Source organism: Nerophis lumbriciformis, linkage group LG27, assembly GCF_033978685.3.
Source record: "Nerophis lumbriciformis linkage group LG27, RoL_Nlum_v2.1, whole genome shotgun sequence".
Classification (NCBI taxonomy): Eukaryota; Metazoa; Chordata; class Actinopteri; order Syngnathiformes; family Syngnathidae; genus Nerophis; species Nerophis lumbriciformis.
The window spans coordinates 32,713,457-32,739,538 of record NC_084574.2 but is presented as its reverse complement, the minus strand read 5'-3'; the positions used below and the strand labels follow the sequence as shown (position 1 = coordinate 32,739,538).

Sequence of the window (26,082 nt, the reverse complement as noted above, 5' to 3'; positions counted from 1 at the left end):
ACGTGACAAAGAAGTTGGGAAAGGTGGCAATAAATACTGATAAAGTTGAGGAATGCTCATCAAATACTTATTTGGAACATCCCACAGGTGTGCAGGCTAATTGGAAACAGGTGAGTGCCATGATTAGGTATAAAAACAGTTTCCCAAAAAATGGTCAGTCTTTCACAAGAAAGGATGGGGTGAGGTACACCCCTTTGTCCACAACTGCGTGAGCAAGTAGTCAAACAGTTTAAGAACAATGTTTCTCAAAGTGCAATTGCAAGAAATTTAGGGATTTCAACATCTACGGTCCATAATATCATCAAAAGGTTCAGAGAATCTATAGAAATCACTCCACGTAAGCGACATGGCCGGAAACCAACATTGAATGACCGTGACCTTCGATCCCTCAGACGGCACTGTATCAAAAAAACGACATCAATCTCTAAAGGATATCACCACATGGGCTCAGGAACACTTCAGAAAACCACTGTCACTAAATACAGTTGGTCGTTACATCTGTAGGTGCAGGTTAAAGCTCTACTATGCAAAGCGAAAGCCATTTATCAACAACATCCAGAAACGCCGCCGGCTTCTCTGGGCCCGAGATCATCTAAGATGGATTCATGCAAAGTAGAAAAGTGTTCTGTGGTCTGACGAGTCTACATTTCAAATTGTTTTTGGAAATATTCGACATCGTGTCATCCAGACCAAAGGGGAAGCAAACCATCCTAACTGTTATCGACGCAAAGTTGAAAAGCCAGCATCTGTGATGGTATGGGGGTGCATTAATGCCCAAGGCATGGGTAACTTACACATCTGTGAAGGCACCATTAATGCTGGAAGGTACATACAGGTTTTGGAACAACATATGCTGCCATCTAAGCGTCGTCTTTTACATGGACACCCCTGCTTATTTCAGCAAGACAATGCCAAGCCACATTCAGCACGCGCTACAACAGCATGGCTTCATAAAAAAAGAGTGCGGGTACTTTCCTGGCCCGCCTGCAGTCCAGACCTGTCTCCCATCAAAAATGTGCGCCGCATTATGAAGTGTAAAATACGACAGCGGAGACCCCGGACTGTTGAGCGACTGAAGCTCTACATAAAACAATAGGAAACAATTCCACTTTCAAAGCTTCAACAATTAGTTTCCTCAGTTACCAATTGTTTATTGAGTGTTGTTAAAAGAAAAGGTGATGTAACACAGTGGTGAACATGCCCTTTCCCAACTACTTTGGCACGTGTTGCAGCCATGAAATTCTAAGTTAATAATTATCTGCAAAAAAATAAATAAAATGTATGCGTTTGAACATCTAATATCTTGTCTTTGTAGTGCATTCAACTGAATATGGGTTGAAAAGCATTTGCAAATCATTGTATTTCGTTTATATTTACATCTAACACAATTTCCAAACTCATATGGAAACGGGGTTTGTAGATTTATGAGTTAGAATGTGATTTAAAAATATATTTATATCCATCGTCATGTCTTTTATAATAATTGTGAACGACAGAAAACATTACCCAAAAAAAGAGCAGTTCCCCTCTAAATTCCAATGATTAGATTTAAGACTTGAAGAGTATGAGCATGAAGTGATGAAGCCTACTTGGATGAGTCTTCTAAGACAAAGTGAACAGTCCAGTTGTGATGGATTGAATGCCCTGAGAATAAAATATGTGCTTACTTGGACTGTGATGAAGCTGTGAGGACTCAGGTGCTTTGTCTTCATGCTCTTCAGTCTTCACAGAGACAACAGTCAGTGGAAACTTGCTGACATCATCCTACTACTGCCCTACAACACACTCTCCCTCCTGAGTGATCCACACTTCCTCCTCTTCCTCTTTAATGTAAGGGAGCTTCTGGATGTCTGTAGGGTAAATAAGTAATTAATATAAAAGAGAGAATATACTGTAAATAGCGACTGAGCATTTTTTGGGAAGCTGTTTTTATACCCAAGTGAAGTGCAGTGAATTATATTTATGTAATACTTCCATATTTCAAACTATCTATTCTATAAATGAATGAATGAATGAAATAAGTTTATTTCGGTCACATAATTAACCTTCAACCATTAACCATTTTGTGTGACCAGTTTAAGAGTACATATATAACAATCATACACATTTACACACAAAAGGAAAAGAAAAGAAAAAGCATGACCGAAAAAGGAATAGGCTGAAGCCAAAGCTTATATTTGCCTATCCTAAACCTTCACTGAAAATAAGATTACCTGGAACAACAACGTTAAAAATAAAATGTAGGAGCATATTAACAAGATTGTTACACAAACAACAATGTCACACATGTTATATGTGCTGATGTTGTCAGAAAGTCAACATTAAAGTCTTGACAGTTTATTTCAAATCCTGCAGTTTCATTTGCTGCTGCTGTTCTCACCAGCACACTTGTGTTTCTTACACTGGTACTCAGAAGAAAATCTTTCACCACACACACTGCAACTCAACACTTTCTCTCCTGGGTGTGTTCTCATGTGTCTTTTCAAATGTTGACTTTGTGTAAAACCTTTACCACAGGTTGAACAGGAAAAAGGTTTTACACCAGTGTGTGTTCTCATGTGTACTTTCAAATCTTGACTTTGTGTACAACCCTTACCACAGGTTGAACAGGAAAAAGGTTTTTCACCAGTGTGTCTTCTCATGTGTACTTTCAAATCTTGACTTTGTGTAAAACCTTTACCACAGGTTGAACAGGAAAAGGGTTTTTCACCAGTGTGTGCTCTCATGTGTGTATTCAAATGTTGACTTTGTGTAAAACCTTTACCACAGGTTAAACAGGAAAAAGGTTTTTCACCAGCATGTGTTCTCATGTGTACTTTCAAATACTGACTATGTGTAAAACCTTTACCACAGGTTGAACAGAAAAAAGGTTTTTCTCCAGTGTGTCTTCTCATGTGTACTTTCAAATATTGACTTTGTGTAAAACCTTTACCACAGTTTGAACAGGAAAAGGGTTTTTCACCAGTGTGTGCTCTCATGTGTATTTTTAAAGATTGACTTTGTGTAAAACCTTTACCACAGGTTGAACAAGAAAAAGGTGTTTCACCAGTGTGTGTTCTCATGTGTACTTTCAAGTATTGACTTTGTGTAAAACCTTTACTACAGATTGAACAGATAAAAGGTTTTTCACCAGTGTGTGTTCTCATGTGTACTTTCAAATATTGATTATGTGTAAAACCTTTACCACAGGTTAAACAGGAAAAGGGTTTTTCACCAGTGTGTATTCTCATGTGTACTTTCAAATACTGACTTCCTGTAAAACGTTTACCACAGATTGAACAAGAAAAAGGTTTTTCACTAGTGTGTGTTTTCATGTGTACTTTCAATTTGTGACTTTCAATAAAATCTTTACTACAGATTGAACAGATAAAAGTTTTTTCTCCAGTGTGTCTTCTTGTGTGTGTTTTCAGAGAACTATGGTATTTAAAGGTTTTGTCACAGTGAGAACATTTGAAGTGAGTGTTGTCAGTGTGACATGTCTTATCATCATTAGAGTCTTCATCATCAGTGTCAGGAGAGTGTGACGTTGTGTCCTCACTATCTGATAGTGGAGCTAAGATCTTGTCTGCTTGTGATCCTCCACAGTGGTCTCCATCAGCTTCTGTTGTCATGCGTTGTGTTGAGCTGCTGCTTAGAGGCTCCGCCTCTCTCTTCTCCTCACTCTCACCTTTGACCTCATCATCTTCACTCTTCACAGGGACACCAGTCACTGGGAACTCCACCAGTCCTTCAATATGATCTCCCTCCTGACTGATGCTGTGTTCCGCCTCTTCCTCTTTAATGTGGGGGGTCAGTGAGTCTTCCTCTTCCTTTTTACAGGGAAGGGTCTGTGTCAAAGAGGAAAATGAGACGCCAGAGGGTCCGTGGTGCCTGGTCTTCCTCTTTGGTGGATCCTCCTTCAACATCCTGAAGCTACTCTCCTGTTTTTCAGGCAGAAGTTGTTCTTCACAGACGTCTGCAGGACACAAAATGACAAACATGCCAGATTTGCTCAGTCACATGAGGCATTCAGTAAGTTTACATGTACTTAAAATAACATGTTATTTTAGGAATCGGCCTGAAAACAAACACACTGCTGTTTACAACATCATTCACAGGAAAAGAAGATTACTTTTTACGAGGAGTGGGCAATAAGACCTAAAATCTGTATTTTCATAAATTCCCTTCTGCCTGAGGTATGATGTATAAAGTTGGAGAAAAGATTACCGTATTTTCCGCACTATAAGGCGCACCGGATTATTAGCCGCACCTTCTATGAATTACATATTTCATAATTTTGTCCACCAATAAGCCGCCCCGGACTAAAAGCCGCGCCTACGCTGCGCTAAAGTGAATGTCAAAAAAACGCTGCGCTAAAGTGAATGTCAAAAAAACAGTCAGATAGTTCAGTCAAACTTTAATAATATATTGAAAACCAGCGTTCTAACAACTCTGTCCCAAAATGTACAAATGTGCAATCACAAACATAGTAAAATTCAAAATGGTGTAGAGCAATAGCAACATACCGGTAATGTTGCTCGAACGTTAATGTCACAACACACAACACACAAAATAAACATAGCGCTCACTTTCTGAAGTTATTCTTCATTCGTACCGGTAAATCCTTCGAATTCTTCGTCTTCGGTGTCCGAATTGAAAAGTTGCGCTAGCGTGGCTTCCAAAATGGCGGGCTCCGTCTCTTCGAAATCATCGGATTCAGTGTCGCTGTTGTTGTGCAGCAGTTCTGTGAATCCTGCCTTCCGGAAAGCTCGGACCACAGTTGTGACAGAAATATCTGCCCAGGCATTTACAATCCACTGGCAGATGTTGGCGTATGTTGTCCGGCGTTGTCTGCCCGTCTTAGTGAAGGTGTGTTCGCCTTCGGTCATCCATTTTTCCCACGCAGTTCGCAGTCGTGATTTGAATGCCCTGTTGACACCAATATCCAGCGGTTGGAGTTCTTTGGTTAATCCACCCGGAATGACGGCGAGTGTTGTATTTGTGTGCTTCACTTGTTTTTTGACACCATCTGTGATGTGGGCGCGCATAGAGTCATATATCAACATGGACGGAGCAGCGTGAAAAAAGCCACCCGGCCGCTTCGCGTAAACTTCCCTTAACCACTCGCTCATCTTTTCTTCATCCATCCATCCCTTCGAGTTAGCTTTTATGATGACGCCGGCTGGAAAGGTCTCTTTTGGCAAGGTCTTCCTTTTGAATATCACCATGAGTGGAAGTTAGCATGGCAAGCTAGAACCACAGTGAAGGATGACTTCTCATTCCCTGTGGAGCGAATATTCACCGTACGTGCTCCCGTTCCACAGTGCGGTTCAGTTGCTGTGAAATACGGTAGTAATCCGTGTGCGGATGGAGAGATTGCGTCTTTTTATGACCCGGATCGTTTAGTAGGAGCCATTTTGTGGTCTTTACAGATGTAAACAGGAAATGAAACGTACGGTGATATCCGCGCGTTTTTTCTTCTTCTTCCGGGGGCGGGTGAAGCGCTTCCTGTTCTATGGGGGCGGGTGCTTTCCTTGGCGGTTGCTTGCGTAGAAGAAGAAGCGCTTCCTGTTCTACCGGGAAAAAAGATGGCGGCTGTTTACCGAAGTTGCGAGACCGAAACTTTATGAAAATGAATCGTAATAAAGCGCACCGGGTTATTAGGCGCACTGTCAGCTTTTGAGAAAAATTGTGGTTTTTAGGTGCGCCTTATAGTGCGGAAAATACGGTAGGTCGTTTACAGTGTAAATCTGTATTCTGTATTGTTAGCTCTGCTATGGCGCTACCTTGTGGTCGAGTTCGCTCACTGCGAGTGCAGTGAGTTGAAAGTGCATTTCCTTTTGCTACGTGCCATAAACCCGAAGTATGGTTTCTTCATTTATCTCGCCAAGCAACGTTTGTAAGTGTAACCGGGGATTTCCACTGGATGTGGAATGGCGGCCCCACGGCGACAGACTCGTTCCGTTTTTTGGTTTCAAGTCAATGTGTCAGTTTCCACTGCCTGGCTTCAATATTTAGTGGTCGACACAACAAGGCGGTTCAATTGAGCTAAAATCTGCTCGTGTGGGACAAGAAGTCATGCATAAACACAAAATAATTGATCCAGTTTACTTTCAAAGTAGAATATTCTGTTTAAGGCGGATGGTATTCTACACTTTGAAAACACCTAATGGACATGAAGTCCACTTGTCAAAGGTTTTCAGACTTAATTTCACCTCCTTGACACAAATAGACGAAGACATGCTGATTCTAAAAAGCCCAAAATTAAAGAATCATATAACAGACATATCCCGGGCAGCTATATGGGGGCCTGTCGCCAACACTAGAAAAATGTGTAGAGGAGAATTGCAAGTAGCCGAACCAAAGGTTGTGAATAACTGACAAGAGGCTCACTTTGTTCATGTAAGTCTGCTGTGGAATTAACATGCTCATGTGCTGAGAGCCATGCACAGAGTGAGACCTCTTAGTCCAGTTTAAAATCCAGAGACCAAGAAGGAAACACACGGACAAAGTAATGTATTGATGACGGCAAGAATTAAGTTATTAGGTATATTTTCATTTATATCGGTCCCGGCCTACGATTACATGAATATTTTAATGCCTCTGGACCATTTAAAGGGGAACATTATCACAATTTCAGAAGGGTTAAAACCATTAAAAATCAGTTCCCAGTGGCTTATTTTATTTTTCGAAGTTTTTTTCAAAATTTTACCCATCACGCAATATCCCTAAAAAAAGCTTCCAAGTGCCGGGTTTTAACCATCGTTATATACACCCGTCCATTTTCCTGTGACGTCACATAGTGATGCCAACACAAACAAACATGGCGCATAGAACAGCAAGCTATAGCGACATTAGCTCGGATTCAGACTCGGATTTCAGCGGCTTAAGCGATTCAACAGATTACGTATGTATTGAAACGGATGGTTGTAGTGTGGAGGCAGGTAGCGAAAACGAAATTGAAGAAGAAACTGAAGCTATTGAGCCATATCGGTTTGAACAGTATGCAAGCGAAACCGACGAAAACGACACGACAGCCAGCGGCACGGGAGAAAGCGAGGACGAATTTGGCGATCGCCTTCTAACCAACGATTGGTATGTGTTTGTTTGGCATTAAAGGAAACTAACAACCATGAACTAGGTTTACAGCATATGAAATACATTTGGCAACAACATGCACTTTGAGAGTGCAGACAGCCCAATTTTCACAATTAATATATTCTGTAGACATACCCTCATGTCAGCAGGCCAGCTAGGGTCTATATTCTTCTCTTGATCATCTTCGGTGGCATAAGGGACGGTGTGAGCCAGGACGAAAACCACACTGTTCCTCCGGAATCCGGGGTTCAATTATTCGGAGTAGCCTCCTCTCTAGTACACCTGAATAGACCTTACCGGGAAGGCTGAGGAGTGTGATCCCACGATAGTTGGAACACACCCTCCGGTTCCTCTTCTTAAGGAGAGGAACCACCACCCCGGTCTGCCAATCCAGAGGTACCGCCCCCGATGTCCATGCGATGTTGCAGAGTCTTGTCAACCAAGACAGCCCCACAGCATCCAGAGCCTTAAGGAACTCTGGGCGGATCTCATACACCCCCGGGGCCTTGCCACCGAGGAGCTTTTTAACTACCTCGGCAACCTCAGCCCCAGAAATAGGAGAGCCCACCACAGATTCCCCAGGCACTGCTTCCTCATAGGAAGATGTGTTGGTGGGATTGAGGAGGTCTTCGGAGTATTCCCTCCACCGATCCACAACAGCCGCATTAGAGGTCAGCAGCACACCATCCTCACCATACATAGGTTGACAGTGCACTGCTTCACCCCCCCACCCCTGAGGCGGCGGATGGTGGACCAGAATCGCTTCGAAGCCGCCCGGAAGTCGTTTTCCATGGCTTCCCCAAACTCCTCCCATGTCCGAGTTTTTGCCTACGCGACTGCTGAAGCCGCACTTCGCTTGGCCTGTCGGTACCTGTCCGCTGCCTCCGGAGTCCTAAGAGCCAAAAGGACCCGATAGGACTCTTTCTTCAGCTTGACGGCATCCCTCACTGCTGGTGTCCACCAGCGGGTTCTAGGATTACCGCCACAACAGGCACAAACCACCTTAAGGTCACAGCTCAAATCAGCCGCCTCGACAATAGAGGCACGGAACATGGTCCACTCGGACTCAATATCCAGTGCCTCCCTTGTGACATGTTCAAAGTTCTTCCGGAGGTGGAAATTGAAACTCTCTCTGACAGGAGATTCTGCTGGACGTTCCCAGCAGACCCTCACAATGCGTTTGGGCCTGCCAGGTCCATCTGGCATCCTCCCCCTCTATCGGAGCCAGCTCACCATCAGGTGGTGATCGGTAGAAAGCTCTTTACCCGAGTGTCCAAAACATGAGGCCGCAAATCCGATGACACAACTACTAAGTCAATAATGGAACTGCGGCTGCACCAAATAATAAGATAAATCCATTTAATGAAGTCAAAATACAAATAAGGCAACAAGAGAAGTATCCCAAACTTCTCTTTTGTAAAGTAAATTTGTACAGCCGATATGGGCATCTACAAACCCCGTTTCCATGAGTTGGGCAATTGTGTTAGATGTAAATATAAACGGAATACAATGATTTGCAAATCATTTTCAACCCATGTGAAGTGAAGTGAATTACATTTATATAGCGCTTTTTCTCAAGTGACACAAAGCGCTTTACATTGTGAAACCCAATATCTAAGTTACATTTAAACCAGTGTGGGTGGCAGGTGGGTAAAGTGTCTTGCCCAAGGACACAACAGCAGTGACTAGGATGGCGGAAGCGGGGATCGAACCTACAACCCTCAAGTTGCTGGCACGGCCGCTCTACCAACCGAGCTATACCGCCCGCAGTGATTTCTCCAGATTCTCTGAACCTTTTGATGATATTACAGACCGTAGATGGTGAAATCCCTAAATTCCTTGCCATAACTGGTTGAGAAAGGTTTTTCTTAAACTGTTCAACAATTTGCTTACGCATTTGTTGACAAAGTGGTGACCCTCACCCCATCCTTCTTTGTGAATGACTGAGCATTTCATGGAATCTACTTTTATACCCAATCATGGCACCCACCTGTTACCAATTTGCCTGTTCACCTGTGGGATGTTCCAAATAAGTGTTTGATAAGCATTCCTCAACTTTATCAATATTTATTGCCACCTTTCCCAACTTCTTTGTCACGTGTTGCTGGCATCAAATTCTAAAGTTAATGATTATTTGCAAAAAAAAAACGTTTATCAGTTTGAACATCAAATATGTTGTCTTTGTAGCATATTCAACTGAATATGAGTTGAAAATGATTTGCAAATCATTGTATTCCGTTTATATTTACATCTAACACAATTTCCCAACTCATATGGAAACGGGGTTTGTACACTATTTGATTTCCTATTATGCAGCTCATTTTTATTTGACAGTTATTGAAATATCTTGTGTGACATCATGCACAAAAGTGCACTTTAATTGTTTGAAACTATTGTAGTGGCGTTCTGTACAAAAAGTGCACTTTAATTTAGTGTGGTTTTGATATGTCATCTTAGTGACATCATGCACAAAAGTACACTAATAGCTTGTTTGAAAATGTCTCTGACAATCTTGCACTTTCTGTTTTGGAAATGACATGAATGTTTGTGCCACTGCTTAATAACTATTTAATAAATACACTTTTGCTAAATTGACTTACCGTATTTTCCGCACTATAAGGCGCACCTAAAAACCACAATTTTTCTCAAAAGCTGACAGTGCGCCTTATAACCCGGTGCGCTTTATTACGATTCATTTTCATAAAGTTTCGGTCTCGCAACTTCGGTAAACAGCCGCCATCTTTTTTCCCGGTAGAACAGGAAGCGCTTCTTCTTCTACGCAAGCAACCGCCAAGGAAAGCACCCGCCCCCATAGAACAGGAAGCGCTTCACCCGCCCCCGGAAGAAGAAGAAAAAACGCGCGGATATCACCGTACGTTTCATTTCCTGTTTACATCTGTAAAGACCACAAAATGGCTCCTACTAAGCGATCCGGTTCATAAAAAGACGCAATCTCTCCATCCGCACACGGATTACTACCGTATTTCACAGCTGATATTCCTGTGAACCGCACTGTGGAACGGGAGCACGTACGGTGAATATTCGCACCACAGGGAATGAGAAGTCATCCTTCACTGTGGTTCTAGCTTGCCATGCTAACTTCCACCCATGATGATATTCAAAAGGAAGACCTTGCCAAAAGAGACCTTTCCAGCCGGCGTCATCATAAAAGCTAACTCGAAGGGATGGATGGATGAAGAAAAGATGAGCGAGTGGTTAAGGGAAGTTTACGCGAAGAGGCCGGGTGGCTTTTTTCACACAGCTCCGAAGGCGAACACACCTTCACTAAGACGGGCAGATAGCGCCGGTCGACATACGCCAACATCTGCCAGTGGATCGTAAATGCCTGGGCAGATAGTTTCGGTCACAACTGTGGTCCGAGCTTTCCGGAAGGCAGGATTCACAGAACTGCTGCACAACAACAGCGACACTGAATCCGATGACTTCGACGAGGCGGAGCCGGCCATTTTTGGATCCCACGCTTGCGCAACTTTTCAATTCGGACACCGAAGACGAAGAATTCGAAGGATTTACGAATGAAGAATAACTTCAGAAGGTGAGCGCTATGTTTATTTTGTGTGTTGTGACATTAACGTTCGAGCAACATTATGTTGCTATTTATTGCTCTACACCATTTTGAATTTTACTATGTTTGTGATTGCACATTTGCGTACATTTTGGGACAGAGTTGTTAGAACGCTGGTTTTCAATATATTATTAAAGTTTGACTGAACTATCTGACTGTTTTTTTGACATTCACTTTAGCGCAGCGTTTTTTTGACATTCACTTTAGCGCAGCGTAGGCGCGGCTTATAGTCCGGGGCGGCTTATTGGTGGACAAAATTATGAAACATGTAATTCATAGAAGGTGCGGCTAATAATCCGGTGCGCCTTATAGTGCGGAAAATACGGTAGTTGTGGTTTCCCTCTCTGTATGAAAGTTTAAAAGTAGCATATATTAATGCAGTATGAAGAACAATGTTTTAATGTAGACACATAGAATCATCATACTGCTGTCATTATATGCATCAAGTGTTCATTCAAGGCAAAGGCAAAATATCCACATATATATGGTGTATCGTGACATGGACTAAACATATCCACATATATATGGTGTATCGCGACATGGCCTAAACATATCCACATATATATGGTGTATCATGACATGGCCTAAACATATCCACATATATATGGTGTATCGTGACATGGCCTAAACATATCCACATATTAATAAAAGGCCATATCGCCCAGCCCTAGTTAGAATACGATTTTTATTATATTTTTTTAATATATCCACCATCATGTCTTTTATAATGATTGTGAACGATAGAAAAATTTCCCCAAAAAGTGCAGTTCCCCTCTAAATTCCAACGATTAGATTTAAGACTTGAATTGTATGAGCATGAAGTGATGAAGCCTACTTGGATGAGTCTTCTAAGACAAAATGAACAGTACAGTTGTGATGGATTGAATGCCGTGATAATAAAATGATATGTGCTTACTTGGACTGTGATGAAGCTGTGAGGACTCAGTTGCTTTGTCTTCATTCTCTTCAGTCTTCACAGAGACAAAAGTCAGTGGAAACTTGCTGACATCATCCTCCTCCTGCCCTACAACACACTCTCCCTCCTCTTCCGCTTTCATGTGTGGATCCTCCTCTTCCTCTTTAATGTGGGTGGGCTGTGGATCATCCTCTTCCTCTTTAATGTACGTGGGCTGTGGATAATCCTCTTCCTCTTTAATGTGAAGGGGCTGTTGAACGTCTGTTGGGTAAATGAGTAAATAAGATACATAGAGAATAGAAATAGTTTTGGACTGACACTGTTAACACAATGACATTATTTGTGTTATTTCGTGTGTTGTGTTAAAAGAGTGTAGCAAAACAACCAATAAAAACACGGGAAATACTTCCTTTTGTCCCAGCCACTAAAATTCATTCAAAAGTGAGTACAAAAACAGACTTGGAAATTTGATGAGGAGCAAGTTTTTTGTATAAGTACAAGGCAGCATTGATTGAGGCATTCTTAACTTTACACTCACTGATATAAAGTGTGTAAATATTTTATTATGTATACGGTCTATGACACCTAAACTTTATCTCTAAACTTAACCACAATTTGTGGTGTAGAATGACGTCTGGAACTCAAGATAGTTCCACATGTCTGGGAACGCCACCGACGGATAATCCTTGATATTACTCAACAAATCTTTAGGGATCTATTCCGTTTCATAATTAGATTTTTTTCTCGTATCTGCTTTTTGCAGGAAGAACTCGGCCAGGGGTGTTTAAACTAATTTTAGATGGGGGGGCCACATGGAGGAAGATCTACTCCAAGTTGGCCGAACTGGTAAAATTACGGCAAGATAATGTAAAAATAAAGACAACTGCAGATTGTTTTCTTTGTTTAAAAATAGAACAAACACATTCTGAAAATGTACAAGTCATGTTGTTGTTTTTTTTACATACAATAGTATTTTATCTTTAGTTGTCCTTTTTTACACTTTCAGAATCAATTATGTGATAATGTTCATCAGTCAACTCATTGGTGTTCATTTTCAATCTATCAAGATAAATAAATAATATCAAAATCAAATTACAGGATGTTATTGATGTAGTTTGCTCATTTTCCCTTACTGGTGCGCTAACATCGTGTGTTTTAGTTGTGTTTTACATGTGTAGCATCATCTACAAAGATACAAAGAATTGCTATTGCGACATCTAGAGGACACATTTAGAACAGCAGTTTATTTCATTCAAAAATGTCGACTCATTTTTGTACTTAACAAACTCATACCGTCTCATTCACTCATTCACACACTAATGGCGGGATCTGCCATGCAAGGCGCTTACCACGACTCATCAGGAGCAAGGGTGAAGTGTCCTGCTCAAGGACACAACAGACGTGACTAGGTTGGTAGAAGGTGGGGATTGAACCAGGAACCCTCAGGCACGGCCACTCTACCAACCGCGCCACTAGCCTTCCACCATCGACCTGCCTATTAGCCTTCCACCATCGACCTGCCTGCTAGCCTTCCACCATCGACCTGCCTGCTAGCCTTCCACCATCAACCTGCCTACCAGCCTTCCACCATCGGCCTGCCTGCTAGCCTTCCACCATCGGCCTGCCTTCTAGCCTTCCACCATCGGCCTGTCTACCAGCCTTCCACCATCGACCTGCCTGCTAGCCTTCCACCATCGACCTGCCTGCTAGCCTTCCACCATCAACCTGCCTACCAGCCTTCCACCATCGGCCTGCCTGCTAGCCTTCCACCATCAGCCTGCCTTCTAGCCTTCCACCATCGGCCTGTCTACCAGCCTTCCACCATCGACCTGCCTACTAGCCTTCCATCGGCCTGCTGTTTGCCTCCAGCCATTGGCTTCATCTACGGGCTTCCACCCATCGGCCTTGGTTGCTAGTCTTTAGCCCTGTCTGCTAACATCTTCAAAAGTGGTGAAACAAGTGGAACTTCTCCTCTCACTATGTCACAAATTATTATATTGTGTTTTATACTTTTGTGTGGTTTTACTGGTGTCCCAAATGGGTCTGGTCACCCCCACTCACGAGCTATGCTACTTCAAGATGCACAGTTTGACATATTTGATAATTTGACATTTCATCATAGTGGCAGCTACAAAATAACCTCGACCTTATCTCAGTTGAAGATTTCTGTGACTTTGGACAAAACCAAATGGCTGCATACAATGGTAGAGTCCATTCATTCTTATTGTTTCCTTGTTTTGAGAGATCACGTCAACATTACTGCATCCTCCCCTATTGTGAGCACTTACTTTCACAGATTAAAGACCGACTCAAAAGATGGTAACTTTAAGCGCAAATGTTTAGTTATATTATTGTTATTGCTCTCAGGAAATGTCGAGACTAATCCAGGCCCTAATACACCTACACAATGTTTTACACATGCGGATTTTAAAATTAGATCTGGTCTTGGGATTATTCATATCAATGTTCGGAGTTTACTCCCTAAACTGGACATGATAAAGATCTGGATAAACTCAACAAATGCTGATATTGTAGTCTTATCTGAAACTTGGCTTAAACAATCTGTGCTTGATAAAGATATTTACATTCATGGCTATAATGTCTATCATACTGACCGACAAAGAAAATGTGGTGGAGTGGCCATATATATTAAGCAGAGGTTTGATGTTAAATTAGTGCTCTCTGAATCAGTAAGTAAAGAACTTGAACTGTTAGCACTTGAAATTGAATTAGCTAGAAATCACCACATTATGGTAGTGGGGTGTTATAGGCCTACATCTGCCCCTAGTACAGGAGTCGGCAACCCGCGGCTCCGGAGCCGCGTGTGGCTCTTTGATCACTCTGATGTGGCTCAGCTGCATACTTACCGCCCCTCCTGATTTTCCTGGGAGACTTCCGGATTTCAGTGCCTCTCCCAGAAATCTCCCGTGACAAATATTCTCAGATTTTCACCCTTACAATTATAATAAGGGCGTGTCGTGATGGTACAGCATTTAGCGACCTCTACAACCTGTACTAACAGCGTGCCAGCCCAGCCACATGTTGTATGCAACTGCTGCTTGCACATGTAGGTGACAGCAAGGCATACTTGGTCAACAGCCACACAGGTTACACTGACGGTGGCCGTATAAAACAACTTTAACACTCTTACTAATATGCGCCACACTGTGAACCAAAACCAAACAAGAATGACAAACACATTTCGGGAGAGCATCTGCACCTTAACACAACATAAACACAACAGAACAAATACCCAGAATCCCACGCAGCCCTAACTCTTCCGGGCTACATTATACACCCCCGCTACCACTAAACCCCGCCCACCCCAACCTTGCTCCACCCCCCCAACCATCACCATACCCCCCACCCCCCCTCCGTGCGTCGGTTGAGGTGGGCGGGGTTTGGTGGTAGGGGGGGGGTGTATAATGTAGCCCGGAAGAGTTAGAGCTGCAAAGGATTCTGGGTATTTGTTCTGTTGTGTTTATGTTGTTTTAAGGTGCGGATGTTCTCCCGAAATGTGTTTGTCATTCTTGTTTGGTGTGGGTTCACAGTGTGGCGCATTATTAGTAAGAGTGTTAAAGTTTTTTATACCACCACCGTCAGTGTGACCTGTGTGGCTGTTGACCAAGTATGCATTGCTGTCACTTGTGTGAGTTAGCAGAAGCCTCATACATCCTCATACATGTGGCTGGGCCGGCACACTGTTTTTACAGGTTGTAGAGGGCGTTAAATGCTGTGCCATCACGGCACGCTCGAGAAAATAGTTGCCCTGAAATTATTCGGGAGGGTTGGAAAGTATGACGCTGTCAAGCGGCATTCATATAAAACTCTCGGGCCGCAGTAACATTACATTTTCATATTAAGGTGCGGGCCGCGTGTCTGAGACCCCTGGTTTATACATAGCACAAAGCAAAAAAAAACAACTTTGTATGTACTTTTATTTCATTTTAAATTTCAACAGAGTTTTGTGGCTCCCATTGTTTTCTTTAATTTGTGAAACTGGTCAAAATGGCTCTTTGAGTGGTAAAGGTTGCCGACCCCTGCCCTAGTAATTCCCTATCTACTCTTGTGAAGCTTCTGTCTCAACTGAAATACAATGAAATAGTGATTTGAACTGGGACTGGCTCACATCTGTGTCTGACTCTTTGAAAGCACAGTGTGAATCTCTAAATTTAACACAATTAATCAGCTACAAGACCTAATCCTGAATGCCCTCAAAAAGCTACACTCATTGACTTAATAACTAACAAATGTGCCCTTCAAATGTGTTGCATCTGGTGTTTTCCCTAATGATGTGAGTGATCATTGTGTGATTGCAGTAGTGCGAGACACAAGGATTTCTAAAAGCAAGCCTCATCTTCTTGAAAAACGTAATATGAAATTATTTGAGACGTAAGCTTTTCTACATGACTTGCATCTTTTTAATTGGGATAGAATTGCTCTTTTTGATAATGTTGAACTGGCTTGGAAATATTTTCACGAAAACTTCTTGAGTATAGTGAACAAACATGCCCCTTTTAGAAAATGTAGGGTTAAAGGACGTTACAATCAGTGGTTTACATCGAACCTGTCAGATGTATTGCATGAGTGTAATGCTGCTTGGGCCAGGGCACGCAAGTCAGGGTTAGAAGCACATTGGTTGAATTTTAGACAATTAAAAAATCAATTTACCTCTCTCCTTCGGAAAGTCAAATCAGAATTGTATTCCTCCACAACAACTGAAAACCTCAAACACCCAAAGAAGTTTTGGAAAATCATCAAATTTTTGTCCACCTGCTGTAATTCAGTCAATCTCCCACCTAGTATACTTGTTTATGGTGTCAGAGTAAGTGACAGAAGAGTAATGGGTAGTCATTATAATAATCATTTTATTTCCTCTGTTTTTCTCTATAATTCTGACAACTCTACTGAAGTTCCGCTAACTCCAGAAAGAACCGTTGAAAATACCCAGGTTATTAACTTTACGCCCTTTACCACAACAGAGGTCATGAGGGCTCGAAAACAACTTAAACCTAGAAAGCCAGCTGGCTCAGATAAGTTCGAGCCGCTCTTCCTAAAGTTGGCAGCTGAAATTATAGCTGGACCACTGACTCACATGTTTAAACCTTACTCTAATTTCAAATGAAATTTCCTTGGATTGGAAATCTGCCCTTGTAATCCCCCTATTAAAAGGAGGTGACCCTAGTACCGTATTTTCCGCACTATAAGGCGCACCTAAAAACCACAATTTTTCTCAAAAGCTGACAGTGCGCCTTATAACCCGGTGCGCTTTATTACGATTCATTTTCATAAAGTTTCGATCTCGCAACTTCGGTAAACAGCCGCCATCTTTTTTCCCGGTAGAACAGGAAGCGCTTCTTCTTCTACGCAAGCAACCGCCAAGGAAAGCACCCACCCCCATAGAACAGGAAGCGCTTCTTCTTCTACTGTAAGCAACCACCCGCCCCCGGAAGAAGAAGAAAAAACGCGCGGATATCACCGTACGTTTCATTTCCTGTTTACATCTGTAAAGACCACAAAATGGCTCCTACAAAGCGACAAGGATCCGGTTCATAAAAAGACGCAATCTCTCCATCCGCACACGGATTACTACCGTATTTCACAGCAACTGATATTCCTGTGAACCGCACTGTGGAACGGGAGCACGTACGGTGAATATTCGCACCACAGGGAATGAGAAGTCATCCTTCACTGTGGTTCTAGCTTGCCATGCTAACTTCCACCCATGGTGATATTCAAAAGGAAGACCTTGCCAAAAGAGACCTTTCCAGCCGGCGTCATCATAAAAGCTAACTCGAAGGGATGGATGGATGAAGAAAAGATGAGCGAGTGGTTAAGGGAAGTTTACGCGAAGAGGCCGGGTGGCTTTTTTCACACAGCTCCGAAGGCGAACACACCTTCACTAAGACGGGCAGACAGCGCCGGACGACATACGCCAACATTTGCCAGTGGATCGTAAATGCCTGGGCAGATATTTCGGTCACAACTGTGGTCCGAGCTTTCCGGAAGGCAGGATTCACAGAACTGCTGCACAACAACAGCGACACTGAATCCGATGACTTCGACGAGACGGAGCCGGCCATTTTTGGATCCCACGCTTGCGCAACTTTTCAATTCGGACACCGAAGACGAAGAATTCGAAGGATTTACGAATGAAGAATAACTTCAGAAGGTGAGCGCTATGTTTATTTTGTGTGTTGTGACATTAACGTTCGAGCAACATTATGTTGCTATTGCTCTACACCATTTTGAATTTTACTATGTTTGTGATTGCACATTTGCGTACATTTTGGGACAGAGTTGTTAGAACGCTGGTTTTCAATATATTATTAAAGTTTGACTGAACTATCTGACTGTTTTTTTGACATTCCCTTTAGCGCAGCGTAGGCGCGGCTTATAATCCGGGGCGGCTTATTGGTGGACAAAGTTATGAAATATGTAATTCATTGAAGGTGCGGCTAATAATCCGGTGCGCCTTATAGTGCGGAAAATACGGTAATCTAAATAATTACAGACCGATCTCTAAACTCTCTGTTCTGGCAAAAGTGCTTGAATCCCTTATCAGTGAACAGATAAAAGACTTTTTGGACACCAACTTTATTCTGTCACCATTTCAGTCAGGTTTTGGCAGAAATCACAGTACTGTTACTGCTGCTATGAAGTTTATAAATGATGTAACTGAAGCTCTTGACAAGAAGCAGAGCTGTCTGTCCCTCTTTATTGACTTTTCAAAGGCTTTTGATACTGTTGATCATGTCATTTTAATCAAACGTCTTTCAGCTATTGGTTTTTCTCAGCAAGCAGTTGGATGGTTTGCAAATGACCTCACAAGCAGAACTCAGGCTGTTCAGATAGAAGGTTCCTTCTCGGACGTACTGCAAGTGAAAAAAAGGGTGTCCCTCAAGGTTCTGTGTTGGGCCCATTATTAATTAATAATTAATAATCTTGGACAGAATATTCCGAACTCAACTTTCCATTCCTACGCTGATGATACTGTCATATACTGCACAGCACCCACTCCTGCTGAGGCTTTTAAATATCTACAACATGCATTTGACAGAGTACAAGAACAACTTTGCTATCTTCAACTGCTTTTAAATGCAGAGAAAACAAAGTGTATGTTCTTTACCACATCAAAAACTGTAAGATCAGCACTGTGTGAGAACATTTGAAAAAGAAATGGGCAACAAATTGTGTTAGTATCTGCTTTTAAATATTTAGGATTTGTAATTGATGACCACTTGAGTTTTAAGGAACACATTCAGTATGTTGTAAACCAGGGGTGCTCACACTTTTTCTGCAGGCGAGCTACTTTTCAATTGATCAAGTCGTGGGGATCTACCTCATTCATATATATAATTTATATTTACTTTTTTATGAAACATATGTTTTTGTTAACAAGTTAAAGGTGTTTAATGATAATACAAGCATGTTTATCACATATAGTTAATATTGTTAATACATTAAAGGTGTTTAATGAAAATACAAGTATGTTTAATACATATAGTTAATATTGTTAACAAGTTAAGGGTGTTTAAAGATAACGCAAGCATGTTTAACACATATAATTAATATTGTTAACAAGTTAAAGGTGTTTAAAGATAATACAAGCATGTTTAACACATATAGTTAATATTGTTAACAAATTAAAGGTGTTTAAAGATAATACAAGCATGTTTAACACATATAGTTAATATTGTTAACAAGTTAAAGGTGTTTAAAGATAATACAAGCATGTTTAACACATATAGATTCCTTTCTTTCATGAAGACAAGAATATAAGTTGGTGTATTACCTGATTCTGATGACTTGCATTGATTGGAATCAGACAGTGGTGCTGATAAGGTCCGCATTTTCGAATGGAGGAGAAAAAAAGTCCTCCTTTCTGTCCAATACCACATGAAAGTGGTTGCTTTTTGGCATCTTATTTATCCAGCTTCCGTACTCCTTTGTATACACTTTACAAGAAATACATTGTTGGCAAACTCCGTAGCTTGCTAGCTTGTGCACGCCAGCTTCCTGAGACTCTTATTTTGGTAGCGCAAGCAGGATGAAGCAGAGCTTTTATTGTGCAACTGTGCGGACGGTCTTTGGAGTTTTGACGACAGGTACGGCGCCAGAGTCTGTTGAAATAAAGTGTTTCTCGCCTTCCAGTCGGTAATTTTAATGAGCCGGCAGCAGCCAGCGTCATCTCAGAAGACCCTCGGGTGCCGTGAATGTCAATCAAGTGACGAAAGTGACGTCAGAGTGAAGATTTATGATCGCTCATTTTTAGGACTATTTTTTTAATGCCTGGCTGGTGATCGACTGACACACCCTCCGAGATCGACCAGTAGCTCGCGATCGACGTAATGAGCAACCCTGTTGTAAACAAACTGAAACTTTGACTGGGATTTTATAATAGAAACAAGTCTTGCTTTTCTTTTACTGTGAAACATAAATTGGTGGAAACAACCTTTTTAGCTGTTATTGACTATGGAGATGTGTTGTACATGAATGCTACTGCTGGTTGTCTCCACAAGCTGGATAGTGTGTACCACAAGGCACTGAGATTCATCACCAACTTACTCACTATTGTGTGTTATACTCAATGGTTAACTTACTCACCATTGTGTGTTATACTCAATGGTTAACTTACTCACCATTGTGTGTTATACTCAAAGGTTAACTTACTCACCATTGTGTGTTATACTCAATGGTTAACTGGACATCTTTATGTGCTCGACGCCTCAATCATTGGTATGTGTTCATCTACAAAACCATTCTGGGTATCACCCCATCCTATCTGTCTTGTCTTTTAACAAAGAAACAAGGAAGTCACAATCTTCTTTCAATGAATGTTCTGCAATTTGTCGTCCCCAAAGTAAGAACTGAACTGGGCAAGAAAGCATTTAGGTTTTCAGCAGTGAAGGCTTGGAATAACCTACAATCCAATATTCAACTTCAAACCCTTGTTACATTGAATGAGTTTAAAGCTTCTGTGAAAGGATTGCAGTCTACCTTGTCTGTATGCACATGTGTTATGTCAGCAAGTTTTAATGTTGTAAATGTCATGTTTTATGTGTTGTTTACTGTTTACTGCTGCCCTCTTGGCCAGGTCTCCCTTGGAAAAGAGGTGTTTGATCTCAATGGGATTTTTACCCGTTTAAATAAATAAATAAAAAAAAACCCCAAAAAAACAGCTGTTTATTTGAAGTCTTAAAGAAGTCAACTATGTGTGCAGTGCAAGGTGAAATGCAGTTATGTCATCTTCTTGTCAATAACACACACATCACACTTTTGCGTGTTGTTGCTTCCTTATTTGTCATTATTCAAAGCTGATTTTAATGTGTAGCAGCGGGAGCTGAACTCAATGTGACAAAGTGTCATAGTTACGTCAGTCAGCTGGAATTAAAAATACAAATAGTTGTGTCGTTAGTCCAGAATCTTCACGGTCCTCATGGACGACATAATTAGGAACCAGTACTAAAAAAATGGTACTTGGTATACATCCCTAATATTCACCACTAAACCTTTGAAATATGCTGACATATGTGCTGCTAAAGGTAAATAAACAGTAACCATATTGAATGTTTGCCTTCATTTGACCACGTGAGGTAAAGAGGATGGCCTCTAGGTCACATGGTTACACCCCAGCAATTACACTGTTGATGATTGATGAGCATTCATTTTTAAATGGTGGTGTTAAAAAGCAAGTATATCTCCATCTTTAGTCATAAATGTGGCCCCCGGATGAACATGTGTCACAAACATTGTATTAGATGATATGTGGATGTTGTGCTTACTTGGACTGTGATGAAGCTGTGAGGACTCAGGTGCTTTGTCTTCATGCTCTTCAGTCTTCACAGAGACAACAGTCAGTGGAAACTTGCTGACATCATCCTCTTCCTGCCCTACAGGACACTCTCCCTCCTCTTCCTCTTTCATGTGTGAGGGCTGTGGATCCTCTAAAGTGAAACTGTCCCCCTGCAGATGAGGGAGACATTCTTCTTGGTGTCCAGTCAGCTGATGGATGTCTACAGGACACAAACAAAACACATTTTAACTCCTACATGCTAAATATTAAATCATACATGAAGTATAGGGCTGTGGCTATTGAAAATGTTATTAATCAAGTGTTCTACTGGAAATGTTTTCGATTAACCGAGTAACTGGATAAAACTTAGTGTTGCTTGGTTAAAGACAAATTTAAGCGACTTTAAGACATTTCACTTAATAATGAACGGCCAATTGGTTTGAGATCAAGATGTTATCTTTAGATCAGGCTTTGTTTTTTCCACAATCACTGCCACATTAAAAAGTTAAAGTACCAATGATTGTCACACACACACTAGGTGTGGCCAGATTGTTCTCTGCATTTGACCCATTAACCTTGATCACCCCCTGGGAGGTTAGGGGAGCAGTGAGCAGCAGCAGTGGCCACGCCCGGGAATCATTTTTACGGTGATTTAACCCCCAATTCCAACCCTTGATGCTGAGTGCCAAGCAGGGAGGTAATGGGTCACATTTTTATAGTCTTTGGTATGACACAAGCTACCGATCTCAGGGCGGACACTCTAACCACTAGGCCACTGAGTAGGTTGATGTAGCAGGTGTTGTAGTAGGTTAATGGCTGCGCCAATATGAAGGAAACAACAGGTCAGTATAGCTTTTACACACATAAATAACTTGTCAAACCTGCCAGCTAGCAGGCTAGGTTTACAGCGACTCTGACTTTGTCTTAACTCTCTTATTTTTGGAGGTCAAACTCTCGAGCTTTACATACTCAGGAGTTTGCACTTAACCTGCTCTCTGGAATATTCCCCGGTGACTGTGTGAGTTTTGTGTACCGTATTTTCCGCACCATTAGCCGCACCTAAAAACCACAAATTTACTCAAAAGCTGACAGTGCGGCTTTTAACCCGGTGCGCTTTATATATGGATAAATATTAAGATTCATTTTCATAAAGTTTCGATCTCGCAACTTAGGTAAACAGCCGCCATCTTTTTTCCCGGTAGAACAGGAAGCGCTTCTTCTTCTACGCAAGCAACCGCCAAGGTAAGCACCCGCCCCCATAGAACAGGAAGCGCTTCTTCTTCTACTGTAAGCAACCACCCGCCCCCGGAAGAAGAAGAAAAAACGCGCGGATATCACCGTACGTTTCATTTCCTGTTTACATCTGTAAAGACCACAAAATGGCTCCTACTAAGCGACAAGGATCCGGTTCATGAAAAGACGCAATCTCTCCATCCGCACACGGATTACTACCGTATTTCACAGCAACTGATATTCCTGTGAACCGCACTGTGGAACGGGAGCACGTACGGTGAATATTCGCACCACAGGGAATGAGAAGTCATCCTTCACTGTGGTTCTAGCTTGCCATGCTAACTTCCACCCATGGTGATATTCAAAAGGAAGACCTTGCCAAAAGAGACCTTTCCAGCCGGCGTCATCATAAAAGCTAACTCGAAGGGATGGATGAAGAAAAGATGAGCGAGTGGTTAAGGTAAGTTTAAGTTTACGCGAAGAGGCCGGGTGGCTTTTTTCACGCAGCTCTGTCCATGTTGATATACGTATGTTTGTGATTGCACATTTGCGTACATTTTGGGAGTGAACAGAGTTGTTAGAACGCTGGTTTTTAATATATTATTAAAGTTTGACTGACCTATCTGACTGTTTTTTTGACATTCCTTTAGCGCAGTTAGATGCGGCTTACAACACGGGGCGGCTTATTGGTGGACAAAGTTTTGAAATATGCCGTTCATTGAAGGCGCGGCTTTTAACCCAGGGCGCCTTATGATGCGGAAAATACGGTAAACATGTTGATACACTTTGTTACAAACTGAGAGGAACATCAACCTCTCATAAATATTGTGTGTCTGAACATCCTCACATGACAATTCATCTTCCTATAGACAATCTATTGAAGAAAAGTGTTAATAATAAATATAAAGTTAGTAAAGATGAGAGAGTAAGAAGTAAACAAACCTGTTGTGTGTAACACAACTTGATGTTTTTCATGTTGTCGCTCCTTCTCCTCTTTTGTTGGACAAAGTTCCTCCTCGTACTCTGCTATGGTTCTTTCGCACATTTTCACACAATCACAACACTTTACACTCACACTTTATCGATGTGTTTTCATCACTTCCGCCTCTCTTTGTTAGCAACTAACAAGCTAAGCTAACTAGCAAGCTAAGCTAGCTCGAGAAGCATCAAAGTGCGCTCAGACTAATATAACCGAATGCAAACAGTTGTTAGCGATGTTTACTCTATTTAATAGAGTGTAATAAAGGACATATATGTGTACATGGACGCACAGATTAAGAACACTGAACTGTGAGGACTGCAATAACGTCTTCACCTTCAGACGCCATCTTGCTTTATCCTCGCCGTGTTTGCTTCGCGCGCAGCCTTGTCAGATCTCGCGAGAGAAACAATTAACCAGCTCTTTTCCAGATCTCGCGAGAGAAACAAGTAACCAGCTCTTTCCAGACCTCGCGAGAGAAACAAGTACAAACCAGCTCTTTTCCAGATCTCGCGAGAGAAACGAGTAACCAGCTCCTTCCCCCTCCACCCCGGTAAAACTATTTCAACTTTCCGAAAATAAAAATAAACTTTTATATTTTCAAAACAAAGACATACAACTTATTTTGGTAAATAAACAGTAGCTTATATGACCCCTTTAAATCATAAGTTGCCTGATCAGAGCGAGACGAGTCCTGGCTCCTCAGCTTCATGCAGGACGGAGTGGTAGGAGGCGTGGGCGAGGTAAGGGACATGGATAGATGGATGTCTCTCACCCCGTCTGTGAGAGTTTCATTTAAAATGGTTGGTTTTATAGCATCTTTCGGCTTACGGCCATACTACCCTGAACACGCCCGATCTCGTCCGAATTCGGAAGATAAGCAGGTTCGGGCCTGGTTAGTACTTGGATGGGAGACCGCCTGGGAATAAAAGGTGCTGTAAACTTTTACACTTACACCAGAGGACACTGTTTCTCACTTCTTGCAAAAAAACAATGTTTTTTATTTTACTTTCAGTTTTACAAAAAAATCACCAGTCACGGATAGTCCGTCAATATGTTCAACACCAGTTTGGCAATATAACAATATAACAATGTATCATAATTAATACACAATATGAGAATGGGTGCTGTATAAATGAATGAATGAATTACTTAATTTAATTATAACACAACACGAGCAAAATCATGACAATAAATATGCAGGGATTACCTAAACTGATGTGTTCTGTTAATTTAGCAATGTTAAAGTGTAGTTGTTGTTGATTGTTTTATTTCATTTATAATGAATTGAACACGAATAGAAGACCAAATGTGACAGATTATGCTAATGTATATAAGCAATATAAAATATTTGACAATGATTTACGTCGATTGCTTTATTTTATTTTCAAAAGTTTAGACCCGAAATTAAAAGGCATACAAGAGCCCAGGTATTTAAAAAGTATTAGTTTGCATTTCTCTTGAAGGATGAGTAAAGGCAGATAGAACGTGTTCAAATTAGGGTTGTCCCGATCCGATATTTGGATCGAATCAGCCGCCGATATTTGCCAAAAAATGCGTATCGGAAAGGCATGGGAAAATGCAGATCCAGATCCAGTTTTTAAAAAAATTCCAGCCCGTGTTTTCCAACGCACCGATTTAAATAATACATTCCACTTTTCTGCTGCTCCCTAATTTCCGTTCTGAATTTTCCAGCACACCTTCAACACATCCACAGGTCTGTGTCCTAACCGTCCTAATCGGAAGCGGATGCCGGTTCATGGTTCCGAAAGGCGAGCGGAAGTTACTGGTAAAAATGTCAGCTGTGTGGGATTATTTTACCCTACAAAACGAAAAAGATGAAGAGGTGGAGTGCAAAACATGCCACAATAAAGTCAAGCGTGGTGGTAAAGTTGTAAGACATTTTAATACAACAAATCTGATCAAGCATTTAGCGAAATACCACCGTAAAGAATATGAAGAATTTCTAAAGAAAACTGACGAAAAGAAAAAGAAAGGTCCTACCCAACTAACTCTGACAGAAACGTTGGCGAGCGTGACATACTGCCACTGAACAGTGCAAAAGCCCAGGGGATAACTAGAACAAGCTACTATTGAACAGTGCTAAAGCCCAGGGGATAACTAGAACATACTGCCACTGAACAGTGCTAAAGCCCAGGGGATAACTAGAACATATTGCCACTGAACAGTGCTAAAGCCCAGGGGATAACTAGAACATACATACTGCCACTGAACAGTGCTAAAGCCCAGGGGATAACTAGAACATACTGCCACTAAACAGTGCTAAAGCCCAGGGGATAACTAGAACATACTGCTACTGAACAGTGCTAAAACCCAGGGTATAACTAGAACATACTGCCACTGAACAGTGCTAAAGCCCAGGGGATAACTACAACATACTGCTGCTGAACAGTGCTAAAGCCCAGGGGATAACTAGAACATACTGCCACTGAACAGCGCTAAAGCCCAGGGGATAACTAGAACATACTGCCACT

At 41.7% G+C, this 26,082-nt stretch overlaps 1 protein-coding gene and 1 pseudogene across 3 annotated transcripts; one reads left to right on the top strand and one right to left on the bottom strand.

Annotated features, from left to right (window-relative positions):
- Window positions 1-2,009: 2,009 nt before the first annotated feature.
- LOC133624485 (uncharacterized) lies at window positions 2,010-23,685 on the bottom strand. Of its 3 annotated transcripts, none has more exons than XM_072916418.1 (4): window positions 23,551-23,685; window positions 21,365-21,595; window positions 11,580-11,840; window positions 2,010-3,955 (listed from the first exon to the last, which is right to left on the bottom strand). In XM_072916418.1, the coding sequence occupies exons 1-4, from the start codon at window positions 23,651-23,653 to the stop codon at window positions 2,358-2,360; spliced, it is 2,193 nt and encodes a 730-aa protein (XP_072772519.1). In that variant the 5' UTR covers window positions 23,654-23,685; the 3' UTR covers window positions 2,010-2,357. The 3 variants fall into 3 exon arrangements, with proteins under 3 accessions (XP_072772519.1, XP_072772520.1, XP_072772521.1); XM_072916419.1 differs by having other exon boundaries at window positions 21,365-21,545; XM_072916420.1 differs by lacking the exon at window positions 11,580-11,840.
- Window positions 23,686-24,412: 727 nt separating this feature from the next.
- On the top strand, window positions 24,413-24,531 carry LOC133570367 (5S ribosomal RNA; annotated as a pseudogene).
- The last annotated feature ends 1,551 nt before the right edge of the window (window positions 24,532-26,082 follow it).